Source organism: Acinonyx jubatus, chromosome D4, assembly GCF_027475565.1.
Source record: "Acinonyx jubatus isolate Ajub_Pintada_27869175 chromosome D4, VMU_Ajub_asm_v1.0, whole genome shotgun sequence".
NCBI lineage: Eukaryota > Metazoa > Chordata > Mammalia > Carnivora > Felidae > Acinonyx > Acinonyx jubatus.
Window position 1 is genome coordinate 13956721 of NC_069391.1, and position 14751 is coordinate 13971471.

At 41.0% G+C, this 14751-nt stretch overlaps 1 protein-coding gene across 7 annotated transcripts in view; it reads right to left on the reverse strand.

Annotated features, from left to right (window-relative positions):
- CNTRL (centriolin) overlaps positions 1 to 14751 on the reverse strand; it is an 83952-nt gene that overhangs the window by 31362 nt on the left and 37839 nt on the right. For all 7 annotated transcript variants that reach the window (XM_027034989.2, XM_053204699.1, XM_027034987.2 and 4 more), the window contains 7 exons: positions 14077 to 14230; positions 12792 to 13012; positions 9395 to 9571; positions 7127 to 7261; positions 3704 to 3849; positions 2579 to 2786; positions 1915 to 2094 (listed from right to left, as the gene is read on the reverse strand). In XM_027034989.2, coding sequence (XP_026890790.2) covers positions 1915 to 2094; positions 2579 to 2786; positions 3704 to 3849; positions 7127 to 7261; positions 9395 to 9571; positions 12792 to 13012; positions 14077 to 14230 — 1221 coding nt within the window. The remainder of the gene's footprint in view (positions 1 to 1914; positions 2095 to 2578; positions 2787 to 3703; positions 3850 to 7126; positions 7262 to 9394; positions 9572 to 12791; positions 13013 to 14076; positions 14231 to 14751) is intronic.

A 14751-nucleotide genomic window follows, 5' to 3' on the forward strand; every position in this document is an offset into this window, starting at 1 on the left:
GGTCAGGTCATGATCTCATAGTTTGAGTTCGAGCCCCGCATTGGGCTCTGTGCTGACAGCTGGGAGCCTGGAGCCTGCTTCGAATTCTGTGTCTCCCCCTCTCTCTGCTCCTCCCCGCTCATGCTCTGTCTCTCTCTCTCTCCTTCAAAAATAAATAAAAACATTAAAATTAAAAAATAAACAAACATAAAAAAAAAACATTATAAAAGGACCTCAGTGATCATAGATTCACTCATTCATTGGAAAAACATTTCCTGGCACCATCACCAAGTGATAGACCAGTCCCTTGGGATCACTGGGTCAGGCACTGGGCATACAGCGATAAATAAAACAGACTTGCCTCAAAGAGCTTATGAGAGATGGATATTAAACAAATACTCAGAAAAACATATAACCCAACATGGTGGTCAGTGCTATCAAGGCACAGAACGAAGTACTATTTGAGAGACTGTGGGAGAGACCTAGATTGGTAGGGAGGGAGCAGTCAGAGAGGAGGGTGGAAGAATGTGGTCCAGGACAGGGAATGGCATGCGGGAAGGCCAGGAGACCTTAGTATTTTTGAGGAACTGAAAGAAGGAGCATGGTGATAATAAGAGGGAGCTAAGGAGAGGCAAATCATGCTGGGCCTTATAGGCTTAAGAATTTGGGTCTTTTTTTTTATAACAACAACAGAAGTTGCTGAAGAAAGTGGAAATGAGGGGGGCTGACAAGAGCCAATTCATGTTAGTGTTTTAAAGTTTATTTATTTATTTGGGGGAGGGGGTTAGGGGCAGAAAGAGAGAGACTCCCAAGCAGGCTCCACACTGTCTCAACTGACTGAGACACCCAGGTGCCCCTTAATTTATGTTTTTAAAGAGCATGTTGGCTGCTCTGTGGAGCAGGGTCATCAGTGGGAGTGGGAGAATTGTCAGGTGGCCACACCAGCTGTCCAGACGAGAAGCAATGGCTGGATGGGGTGGTGGCATCCGAGAAGAAAAAAAGGACCTATATTCCAGATGTATTTTGGGGGTGGACTGAACAGGACTTGGGAACTGAAGGGTTCTCGGTGAAGTACGAAGCACGTCATTGAAGCTGGGAGAAGGGAGGAGGGAGGTGTGGGGAGTGACAAGGTATGAAACGGTGAGGCGTAGGACAGTGAACTTCCCAGAGAGAAGGGGAACGCTGCCCATTTGAGGCTGATGACAGTGATACCACTATGCCTGGTGGCTGCTGTTTTTCTGCAGGAATGCTTAGCATGGGCACCCGCCTAAAGAAAGCTTTTGGCTACAGTTTTGTCAGGTAAGTGAGACGGAAAAGGACAAGGGATTTGAGGACTTTTGCAAAAATGGCTATAGTGGTGGACCATGGAATTTAAATTGGACGACAAGGTATACGGCCAGGAAAGCTTAACAGACAGAAAAGGTGGGGCTGATGCCCTGGAACTGTGAGGGAGGCTGAGAAATCGTCAGTGTGGGGGCGCAGTGAGAGAGACAGAGAGGGGTGCTGTGGTTCGGGACTGCAGAGGGGGTGGGCACAATTTCTCAACTGGACAAGGTCGACGATGTGACCACGGGAGGAGATGGCTGAGGGGGGATGGAGAAGCTCAAAGAGAGGCCACAGGATTAGGAAGATGAGGAGTTAAAAAGTAATTTCCCGTGGATGTGTCCAACTGTGCACAGGATTTCTGAGGAGGCAAACTCCTGCCAACGGCACTCAAGAGTCTAAAGTCACTCCTCGCACGCCAGCTCTCTCGTTTTCATCTACCATGGCACCACCGTGTCTCGGGCCCTTGATTCAACCACAATGCATCCCGGGTTCCCCTGGGTCCAGTTCCCCTGAGCCAGCAATGCTGCCGGAGGCGACAGTGGGCCTGCTCCCCGGGGGCAGGGTCCAGGCACAGGGACACAGATGGCACACTCCCCTAGTCTTCCCTACCTTTTTCTCTAACTCCTGGAGTTGGGCCAGAATTCTCTCCTTCTCTTCATCAGCTTCCTGAAGTTGGAGATCTGTAAGGCCTTGGATTTCCTCCATACTTTTTAGATTTTCTTGCAAATAGTGAATTTCATTCTCCAACTGTTGGATTCTCGCTTCGTGCTGCCTCTTATCGAAACTAATCTGTGAGAAAATCAAGTTTTGAAGATGATTTTTTAAGCAGAATATAAACTTCTTAGCGAACTACATTTCATTTTACTAAAGAGCATAATGACATTTTGTACTAATGAGTTACAGGGGGCGGTTTCATCTTGAATGTTCTCTAGGATCCATTTTAATGTTTGCCTCATCATTAAAATAATTACATGCAGAAAAATCAGATTCTGGCATCATACTGCACCCTAGCAATATGGTATTGTTTACCCACAGGTTCAGAAACATTTCTCACTTGCTTCCAGAACAAGGAAAACACAGCCACAAAGAAGCCTGACTGATATCAGTAACCATATTCAGGGCTGAATTTTAGTCGCACGCAGTCTGACTGGTTAAGAGTTAAAACAACAGTAATTATACTGTATTTACGCGAGGAAGGAAGCACTGTAATTTGTTGAAAAACAGGAGTATTGGCCAAACGCTTCCCTCCAGCTGCCTCAGGCCCCTTTCTTACTCTCGCTTCCAGGGCTCTCTCGCAGGCATGCCTGAACTCCTCTTGTCCGTTCACCAGTTTCTCTTGTTGCAGAGCCATTTCTTCCTGGAGTTTTCTCTCTCTCACTTGTGCTTCCTGTCTTTCCCACTGGGAGCGTGCAAGGATTTCACTGAACTGTTTCTGCAAATCAGCAAGACTTTTCCCTAAGACATCTGAAGGAGTATGGATTCTGGTAAGGGGGGAAAAAAGACGGTATGTGACCTCTTCTTTCTCATGCCAGACACTGGGTGCAAACTGTGTTGGTAACATCAGTGCGGGACTAAAAGGAGCTGCGTGGAACAGTGACCGGGAATCAGCACACAGAGCAACTGAGCATCTCCTAAGTGCGAATCAATGTTTTAGCCAATGACTGCCGTCACTCCGAAAACACAGGCTCCTAGCAGGCTAACAATGCTTGCTCAAAGAATAAATGTCCCCTTCATATATTTAAATGCACCTTGGCTTTCTTCTGAAATTGATTTTCTATTTAAAATGCATAACGTGGGGGCGCCTGGGTGGCGCAGTCGGTTAAGCGTCCGACTTCAGCCAGGTCACGATCTCGCGGTCCGTGAGTTCGAGCCCCGCGTCAGGCTCTGGGCTGATGGCTCAGAGCCTGGAGCCTGTTTCCGATTCTGTGTCTCCCTCTCTCTCTGCCCCTCCCCCGTTCATGCTCTGTCTCTCTCTGTCCCAAAAATAAATAAACGTTGGAAAAAAAATAAAATAAAATAAAATAAAATAAAATAAAATAAAATAAAATAAAATGCATAATGTGGCTCTACTTCCTGACCACATGCAATGAACTTTCAAGAGTTACTCTTAAAACTTCTGTTTTAATTGAATTAAAGTAATTAAATTAATAAATTAATTAAAATGATTTAATTTAAATTAAAGAATACCTAAAAGTGTGAAAGATTTAAAATGTAAAAAAATCAGTGACAGGCAATTTGAATGAAGCAATCTTGTGTCTCAATCATGGAAATATGACTTGGGAAACCTTACAAAAGAAATCAGCCATTAGCGTAACTTAGGAAGGTGAGTCCATATGAACCTCACATTCATAACTTGGCAATCTTAACACCAGGAGGTCCCATCCCAATTTTCCATTACCTCATTTCCCCGGCTCCTGACTTCAGGTTTTTCCTTAGCTCATCCACGCGAGCTGCCACGTCTTCTGGACGAATCAAACCATCAACCACATGGTTAAGGTGATTCTGGAAATCTTTAAGTTGCTGTTTTAACAGGTCATTGTCATCCTATGGATGGTGGTATAATGGGGTGGTAAAAGTTACCAAAAGAAATTAAAATACATGCACATCCGCATATACAGCCTATATTACTTGTCATATGATAGTTTTATTCCATCCCCTTTACCAATTTTTTTTAAAAACCCTTTCTACTTGGGCTGACAGTATCTGAATCTACTGATCAACCTAAAGTCACAAAAGACAGAACCAGGCATTAGGATGTTTCCTGATGTGATACGAAAGCAAGTACCTATGTTCTTGCTGAGAAGTAACTAAGATGAATCTAAATAAGCCTCTGTTTAAGAACATGTTAATCAATACCATAAAAGATGCTACCAGCAAAATCTAGGATGCGAAACTCCAAGGGACAAAGACCTGGTTTTCTTTATTTATTTTTAAATTTTTTTAAATCTTTATTTATCTTTGAGAGAGAGAGAGAGAGAGAGAGAGAGAGAGATTGAGAGTATGAGCAGCAGAGAGAGAGGGAGACACAGAATCTGAAGCAGGCTCCAGGCTCTGAGTTGTCAGCACAGGGCCCGACACAGGGCTTGAAGCCACGGACTGTGAGATCATGACCTGAGCCAAAGTTGGACGCTTAACCGACTAAGCCACCCAGGTGCCCCTGGTTTTCTTTAAAACATAAAGGGGGAAAGGAGGAGGACATCTATAGACTACAAGAGACTTAAGAACCAAGTCAACCAAATGCAATGTGTGCACTTTATTTGGATCCTGGTTCCAACAAACACTTGTAAAAACAGATAATCTTAAAATTTGATGTTAGGGAATTCTTAAAATTTTAAGATATAAAGAGGTATCTGTTTATGTTTTTTTTTTCTTTTTTAAGGCTCTGTACAGTATTTACAGATAAAGTAAGATTTTCAGATTTACTTCAAAATAATTCAGTGTGCAAACAAGTGGGAGGGTTGGGGTATGGCAGGCATTATGGATGGAGTAACACTGGCCACGGGTTGCTAACTGTTGAAGATGGGTAATATGTATATGAGGAGTCATTTTAGTATTCTACTTTTGTATGTGTTTGAAATGTCCACAATTCAAAGTTAAAAAACAAAACCAAAAAAAACAAAAAACAAAACCAACAACTTTCCCATAATTCTCTGCCAAGCAACTAAAAACTGAAACCTCTAATACTAAAGCTTCTCTAATAGCTTATATAATTCTCTGTGGGAGTATCTGTTACATGCCAGCATATTTTCACTATTAACAAACAAACATATGTGGATCCAAGAATTAAATTCATACAATGCCCCTTGAAAGGGGTTGCATTAGAGTGCAACCCACTCTCGTTAAATTCCTGGATAATTACAAAGATATTTCAGGGGAAGAAGAATGCACCAATCTGACCCTGTTAGCTCAGTCTGGTGACAAACTGAGTGAAAGAAAGTAAAAGAAAACTGTTAAAAATCACCCTAAATTGTAAAGAAAAATTGTTCTACATCCTAAGACATTGATTGTATTGCCCTGAAGTGATTTACTTCAAACTCAGTGAAACACTCTTAACTAAAATGGAGAATTCAGGATTGCAATGAACATGTTAACTGCCTGTCCCATCTGGAGTCTGTTATCTGTAAACTGTCCTGAACATTGCCCTGAGGTGCCCGTATTTCTACTACTGTCTAATCCTGGGCACAGGTGATCAAACCAAAGGCCAAACAATCCACAGACTAGCCAGGAAACAAGTTCTCACTCTCTCCAAAATTTGAACCAAGATCCAGTACATCGTCAAGTCTGTAAAAGCTGGCCTTGTAAAGGTATGTCAGCTTAGGGCTGGAGTCAATGCTGGGCCAAATACAATACCCACAGAGACAGAGGAGAATGAGAGAGCCATGTAGTTCCTGAAAGACTGACTGATAGAGCAGCTCTGTCTCCTTTCTTGAGCTAGTGTTAGTAGGTTCTGGTTCACTGCAACTAAATGATTGTCTGACAAAGACAAATGCAGAGTGAGTTTAACTTGAACTCTGTTATCAGGAGGTTAGTAGGCCAAGGACCTAGTTTTAACTAAGGCAGTCTTACGGCATGGGCTAGTGTTCTGGAAAGCTGACTTCGGTTTCTACCTTGGAGGAGAAGGCCCCCGAAGAACACATTTTAGTCCCTTGAAGCGACGTATGCTGAAGTATGTGGGTGAAATAAAGATGTATGAGATTTTCTTTTGAAGTGTTCCAGCCAAAAAATATAAAAGGGGACTAACTAAAACAAGAATGGCAGAATGCCGCTAACTGTTTCAGCAGGGTAAACAAAAGGACATAAGACTATTCAATTTTTGTGATTCAAAAATTTCCATGGTAGATATAAAAAAATAATCTATTGAGCAGCCAACACACACAGAACTCAAACGAGAATGGAAAACGTGCACGTCTTTTCTGATACTTGTTTCAGAAATTAAACTGAGAGAGGTAAAAATTAAATTCTAGGTTACATTTCCCTAAACCTTAAGGAAAAAATATCCAAGGCCTTGAAAGAAGGGAGAGAATGTGGGTGAGCTGTTCAGGCTTATTTGTCACAAACCCCCCCTGCCTGGAAGCCTTCCTTAAGACCTTGGCAACTCTGCGCCTTTATTTCTGGTGAAGTATGACACCTGCCCTGTCAGTCAGCCAAGTGGCCCTTGGCCTCACGGATTTGGAGACCTGAGTGTTGATCCAGGTACTTGTTCACTCAGACATCTGTGCTCTCTCAGAGAGTTTAATTGTCTGGAAAATCCTGTCCACCTGCTTCTCTGGCAGTTTGTCGGGCAGATTATTGTGACAGCAGCAGTAAAGACATTCCGCCAAGGCAAACCCCCACAGATGTAAAATGACTGCATTTTTAGTAGAACCCTTTCTGAGAAGGCGACTGTGAACACTGTTTACAGTTAAGAAGTTCTGCAGCCCACTCTAGCTAAATTCCTGGATAATCACAAAGATATTTCAGGGGAAGAAGAATGCACCCATCTGATCCTTTTAGCTCCGTCTGGTGACAAATCTGCTTCTCAGAGAAACGCAAGGTATGGCTGTCACCCGTGAGTTTCCACAGCACTGGCTCTTTACTCCTGACACTGCCTCCGTCTCTTCACATCACCACCACAACACAAAAGATGCGCATGTTCATAATTTTACAACGATGGGCTCACAAGAGGACAGAGGCTCTGGTACCGTCCCACCCAGAATTCTTCTCTTCTAATAATTCAAGTAGCCTACAACATGTTGGCACAGGCTGTTAAGGGTCTGACTACAGGCAGCAACACCTTAGGGTGTCCTACGTGAGAATGCACCCTGGACGAACGTGTCTCTACCTGCAGCTGTTTAAGTTGTGTGCGGAGCTCGTTGTTTTCTTGGTCCTTTCCTTCGGAGAGCTGGGCTTTTCTGAGGGCATTCCTGAGGGCTTGCTTTTCCTTCTCAAGTTCTGCTTGAAGGGCCGACTGTTCTAACTATTGCCGTGGGAAGCAAACGATATGAAAACATAAAACAGCAACAGCTTTTTCAATCTAAAAAGCCATAAATAAATTTACATACACGCACAATTCCTTGCTAGCTATGGTTTCAAAGTAACTCCATTTTATGTCGGTACGCTCAGATTTCAAAGCCCAAGTTCATCTTTTTCACATGTCTCCTTCAACTATTAACACTTAAGAGTAGACATCACAAGGGGCTCAGCCCAGATATACCAAATTAGAATCTCAGCGCTGGGCCCAAGGACCTACCTTTGAGAGTTCTGTGAGTGATTCAACAGAGACTGCTCCTCTTTTCCTCAGACCAGTATTTCTCAAACTGTGGTCCTCATCAAAAATCACTTGGTGTGCTTGTGAAAAATGCAGATGCCCAGACTACCTCTCAGACTCAATGGGCCAGAAGCTCGAGGACAGGGCCCAGGAATCTGCATTTAACAAGCATCTCAAGTGACTTCATAGAGCTAAAGTACACCAATTAGAGATCTGTGGGTCAGGGAGAGACTGCTATGCTCCGTACCCTCAACATATGGCTTGAAGACCAATTCTGGCAGTGCTGATTTCAAGAAGGGGAGAGTCCCTTTCAATACCCAGTAAATCTGTGAAAAGGCTAGGCTGCTATAACACTTTTGTCAAGACTCACGAGGGGGAAGAAAAGGACAATGGAAATACAACAGAGAATAGATCTTAAACTAGTAAAGGCTGGCTTGAAAACTTAAGAGAATTTATTTTTTATTTGAAATGAGATGCCATTTTATTTACCATTATTTAGAAATCTGTATTTATTCTGGCATTTTAATTGTTTTCCCCCAGCTTCCTATTTTTGCACTCTGATCTTATCAACTGTAGTTTTGTAAACCTTGGTACTCTTGAGAAATATAATCCTGACAATTGTCAAGTGGTTTTGATATCTGATAAGTAAAGGGATACAAATTAACATAATTACTATAATAAGCATGACTTTTTTTTTCCTTTTCTAATCACACGAATGCTATTTTACATACATTCCTGGGATTTAAACTATCTTATTTTATGTCATTTTCATCCAATAAGTGCATACTGACCCCCTTCGTGACCAGGCACTGAGAAAAGAGAAACAAGCATATACAATCTGGGTATTCACTGTGCTCTGGGTCTAGCAAGAGAGACAGACAGTCTGAACAGATGATTATCAGACACATGATAAAATGTTTTAACTGAGCACAGGCTATAGGAAAACCAAAGCAGGATCCTGAACCCAGATTTCCAGCAGGCACAAGAGGAAGGTCGCGATGGGCTTCCTGGCGAAAGATGCAGCCTATGTGACTAACAGCTGAAGAAAATGACATTTTTAATCTGAGTAAGAATACACTGTAACTGGCCCCTTTCTGCCTCTCTGCCTTGATCTCTCACATTCCTGCCTACTCTTCTTCTTGCTCCTGGCATCCAAGAGCCATACTTTCAGCACTTCAAATGCACTGTGCTCCCTCTCCTTGCCTCTGCCTAGAACATTCGTCTCTTACCCCTTCCCTTTGCACCCCCGCTGCCTCTGCCCAGCAAAATCCAACTCACCCTTTCAGTGAGTTTCTCTAGGGCAGACTTCCCTGACCACCCCTCCCCTGCTATCCCTTTCTTTCTCCCACACCCGTGTCACCTACTGCACTGTCAGCTCCACAGGGACAGTGACTGTGTCTGTGCTGGTCACTGCAGCATCTACAGCACCTGGCCCTCAAAGGCCAATCAGTAAGCGGTTCTTGGGTGAATAATTATTTCTCTAATTTGCAAGTACAATATAAACTAGTAGATACTTCGTCCAACCCAAATAGAAAGTAGCAAAATAACATAGAACAAGGTGCTCTGGTGCCCAGTATTTCTCTTATCCTCACTATAACCCCTTTTACAGACAAGGAGGCATTTTTCAGAGGCTCAAGAGCTATGACGTGATCTGCATGCTCACACAGGGGTTCACAGAGGTAGTATCTGAACTCAGAGTATCTGACTCCAAAAATGTATACTCTTCCCATCATTCCATATACAGTATATTACAAAGTCTTTAATCTTGCATTTAATTAAAGAAAGGCTGATATGCTAAGACCACAGGGCTTGGATTCTAGATGGCTTTATGCTGCTGCTTACCTGGCTGAACCTTCTAAGTTTTTCCAACTCCTCCTTGAGCTGGCTGGCTTCAGCATCCCGTATTTTCAGCTGAGCCTCTAGCTCAGCCTCATAGGCACTGAGATCTCCCTGGGTCTGCTGCAGGGATACATTCACCTCATGCTGCTCCTGGAGGGCACTCTCCAGTTCTGCGAGCTCCTGTAAGGATTCGGTATGTTTATGGAACCCGCTGTTCTGCCTAAGCATCCGCAAGCCATCATAAGTAACCTGAGCACTGTGAACCAAATGGCCAGCCAATGCTGGCCTGGCACAGAAAGCCCTCATTAACAATACAATGAAGCCACAGGCTGTGCTTATCCAGGCTGGAAACCAAAGTCCTGACTAAATGTAATCAGAAAAATCAGTAAGCTACCGACATGTTTTCCAAAGTAACCATCTGTGTGATACTTTAAATGTGCCTGAATATGTAAGAAGAGAGGGGTATAAAACGTTAGGCCTATTCTCCATCAGACACTGGAATAAATGCTTTCACGTGTATTCTGTTGAACCTTCACGGTAACCGTGTAAGGCACGGCATTATCCTCATTTCACAGAAGAGGACAGAACGAACATGTAAGTAAACTGCACAGGGCTGCGCAGTTAAAAAGACAGGATATGAACCCAGATCTCTGACTCCAAAGCCCGCACCCTCTTCTATTAAACCACAGCATGTTCAAAATGGGACTAGCGCTAATATTAAGGATGACAGAGTAACTCGAGTGAGTACTGACAAAAGAAATACATACTGATTGGCGTACCACAGTTCTGATTCATTTTAGCCCGTCTGTTTTTTATGATTAAACATTAAAGCTTTCACCTATTTATTTGGGATCTCGAAGAATTGGATCAAATGATTCTGGATTAAAGAGGAGGCTCTTGTGATAAGAACTTCCACACAAGAGTTTCTCGGGGAGGTCTGAATTATATGAGTTGCTTGTTCAAAATGCAAACTCCATATATAACCAACAAAGGTCCAGAATATTTAGAGAATTCCTACAAATCATTAAGAAAAAGACAGACAATCCAGGAGAAAAAATGGACACAAAACATGAATAGGGAATTCACTGAAGAGGAAAGCTGAATAGCAAATTAACAAATGGAAGGTGCCCAGTCTCTCCAGTATTCAAGGGAAAATGCAGTTAAAACAAGATACTAGTTTATTTAGAGCATAGGGGAACAAGCTGAACAAACCACGAGAAAACAGCAGACAAATTCAGAATGTGGGACACCCTATGGGACCACTGGCCTCGTCTCTACACATACATTTACACACACAGCTGTAAAAGGCATTCTCGGTACAACTGGCAAATCTGAACGTGGTTCAGATATTAGATGATATTAGGGAATTATTGTTAATTTTTCCAGGTGTAATAATGGTATCGTAGTGATGTAAGAAAATGTCCTGATTTTTAAGAGATATGTACTTAAGGGACGATGTCATGATGTTTGCCAACTTTCAAATAACTCAGGGGAAAAAAACCCAATACAGCAAAATATTTTTTGAGTCTGGGAGAGCATATAGATATTCGCTGAACTATTCTCTCAACTTTCCTTATAAATGTAAAATTTTCATAATAAAAAGATACCATTTCAAATTCAGCAGGCTGGCAAACAATAAAACTGACAAAATGTTAAATTTCCTGAATGTGATAATTATTCTCTTAGATATTCTATGTTAGAAAATGTCCCTGTTCCTAGGAAATACACGATGAAATATTTAGAAGCTAAGGAGGATGAGGTCTACAACTAATTCTCAGATGGTTAGAAAAAAATTCATATAAAAGTATGTAAAAATTATATATGAGAAGAAGAGAAAGCAGATGTAGCAAAATATTCATTGAGGACTCTGAATGCGGGGTACAGTGAGTTATGTGGATTATTCTTGCAACTCTCTTGTGAATTTAAAATTATTTCAAAATAAAAGCTTTTTAAAAAATAAAAGTTGGACAACACTAAGGTTTTAGCAAGGATGTGGTATAGTGGTGGCCCTTGCATTGCTGGTTGGAGTGGAAACTGATCGAATCACTATGGATGGTAATTTGACATGTAATGAAGTTGAGCAGGCACATACCCTCTGACTCACAGTTCCAATGTGAACATAGTCCCCATGCTCAAGGTTGTGTGCAAGGATGTTACGCTCAACATTGTAATAGCAAAAGATCAGAAACCACCTAAATGTCCTCCAAGAGGAGAACGGATAGGCAATAACTTTGCGGTAGCTACCTACAACGGAATGCTATATACCCTCACAAAAATAAGTAAAGCAGAGCTATATGTATCAACGTGTATAATTTCCCAAAACATAAATAGGAAGGAAGACAAAAGTGACCAAACAATATGTACACTATGATATCTTTTACATAAATCTTAAAATTGTGCAAAACAATGCTACATATTGCTTATGGATGACTTTATATATAATAAAAGAGAGATGCAGGGAAATAAATATATCAAGATTCTGTTACCTCTGTAAGGAGGTACACACAGGGTTTCGAATATATCCGTAGTTTCATTTCTTAAGCTGAGTTGTGAGTGCATGGTGTTAAAAACAATTTTTAACATTTTTATCTGCCTGAGAAATTTCATAATGCTGCATATATGACCTCAAACTTCCAGCACAAACCCTACGAGGGATGAAATTTGGGAATATGGGTTCTCATGCAAGATAAAGTTTGTCAAACAACTAAAACAGATCAAGTAAAATCTCCAAATGAATGGCAACAAGCCAGGTATAGAAGGGTAGAGTTTACAACACGGCCTCTTGTTTGGTAAATAGTTAAAATTATGGGGGCGCCAGGGTGGCGCAGTCGGTTAAGCGTCCGACTTCAGCCAGGTCACGATCTCACGGTCCGTGAGTTCGAGCCCCGCGTCAGGCTCTGGGCTGATGGCTCGGAGCCTGGAGCCTGGAGCCTGGAGCCTGTTTCCTGTTTCCGATTCTGTGTCTCCCTCTCTCTCTGCCCCTCCCCCGTTCATGCTCTGTCTCTCTCCGTCCCAAAAATAAATTTAAAAAAACGTTGAAAAAAAAAATTTAAAAAATAGTTAAAATTATGAACAAGAAAATTATGTTGTGCTTAATTTTGCTGTACAAATAACAACCACTTAATACAGCTAATGTAACAGCTACAATTTCGCAGTGTTTAGAGTTATGGGATAACACATTTCAGGGATAGAAATTCAGCTAAAATAACCTTCTTTTTCTTAGTAAAGGAAAAATAATGATTCCAAGTGTGTCACACCTGGGGGGGGGGCACCCCACTAAATAGCCACTGTGAATTTTTGTCACTTCAGATTGCACAGCTGCTAACTTCCTTAGCTATCTTAATTTGGACGTCACCTACTTCTGAGGCTCAGGAAACAGGTAAGAAGAAACAAATCATACCTTCCTCATATTTTCTGCATCTATGGCAACTATTTCCAGTTGGTCCCTTTCCTGCTCGACCTCACTCAATCTCTGGAGCAATGTCTCTTTCTCATCCTGTAGCTTTTTGCACTCATTCTGGGCCTGTGTTGCCTGGCCTTTGATAGTCTCCAGGTATTCTTGTAACCCACTGATGACACTCTCTAAATCCTTCTTCAGGGCTTCATTTGCTGCTATTTGTCCTAAGCAAAATGGAAAAAGGGAAGGTGACAATGTATACAAGAAAATGCTTTCAAGATATAGAACTACAGCATTTAGTCTCCTTAGTTATTTGTTACTGGCTAAGAATGAAATTGTAAATGGTGTACTATCTCATTTTTTCTTTTTCAAGATATAATGATAGTTTTTCCCCTCTCTGGTCTACAGTACAGGACTACTAAGTAGCTACACAATAAAAACAGTATATTCAGTGGGTATTGCTTATAAAATGCTCAATTCAGGCTATAAAAAGTTTAAAATAAAATAATGAAAGTAAACTTTTCTAAATAAATTTCCAAATAAAATAATGAAAAATGTGCAGCAACACTGTGAGTTCTTGCCGCTAGATACACAAAACAAAACCACTCAACATAGAAGACTAATCCAAGACCGGCAGCATAAACATGTAACTTGAAGACTTGTAAAAAAAAACAAACCACCAACCAAATCATATACTGGGTGCTCACCATGTGCCAGGCACTTTACGAACACTACCTCGTTTAATCTTGCCAACAACTAATGACTGAGACAGAAATAACTTGTCCCAGGCCACACAGCTGATAATGGCAAAACGGGGATTGGGATCGTTTTACACTACTACAACCTATATTATCTTCCTTTCCCACCATTATGGCAAAGTCACAATCTCAATCTGCATTGCAAATGTAGGTCCTAAATTCTTCCCATACTCTCCTTATAACTAGAAACTGAATGCCCCGGTGTCAATGGGCTCTTTGTTCCTGAAAGGATTATATGCTTTGAAAGAGAGCGACATGCCCCAGCTTACCATGATTATACACTGGCTTCTAGCCTACTGAATGCAATTACCTGACTCACTAGGAATCAATATAACAAAACTAAAATTGAATTTTTTTTTTTTTTACTTTTTACTTTGATGAAACAAGTATTTTGGGTACTCTGCAAATATTTCCCTATCAAACACTAGTATGAACAACTGAGGCATATCAAGATTAATGCCTGCCTGAGTGTCACTTGTCTTTTATTAATACTAGAACTGATTTACTTTAAATCTTCCTTAAATTCTCACCTTCAGTAAGCTGTTGTTCAAGGTCCTTAATCTCTTCAGTCTCTTTGGCAATTCTAGAAAGTATCTCATCCAAACGGCTTTCAAGTTGTTTGTACTGCTTGTTCATGATGTCAAGTTGTTGTTCTTTACCTCTTTTCTGAGCCTTCATATGGCACTGAATTGAAAAATAAAAATTAACAAAGTCCTGAGTTCCTTATACTCTTAAAAAAAAATAATGCTTACCATTTCTAAAGGCAGAATGGAAAATAAAATGTAACATTTTGAGTCTATTTGTGTCAGGCCTTGTGTTGTTTTCACACAGTGGTTTTCATTTAAACCTCATGATAACTTGATCTGAAAATCACCTCCATTGTACAGATATGCAAATTGAAAATCAAGGAGATTAAATTATTTTTCCAATGGTACAGCCACGAGGTAATGTAGTCAAGCTCAATATTCTCTGCAGGGCATTAAAAACCAATTAAAATTGGTTTCCAAAATGTTAACTGATTTTTATACTCAGTATAGCCATAGAAAATGAGTGTATTCTAAAATGTTAACAAGAATTATATCTGGGTGGAAGGATTACAGATTTTTTTAATGAATATTTTTAGTACTAAACATTTTGTAATAGACAATACCTTTTTAATCAGAAAAGCACATTAAACACACTTTAAAAAAAAGGTTTCTTAGGGA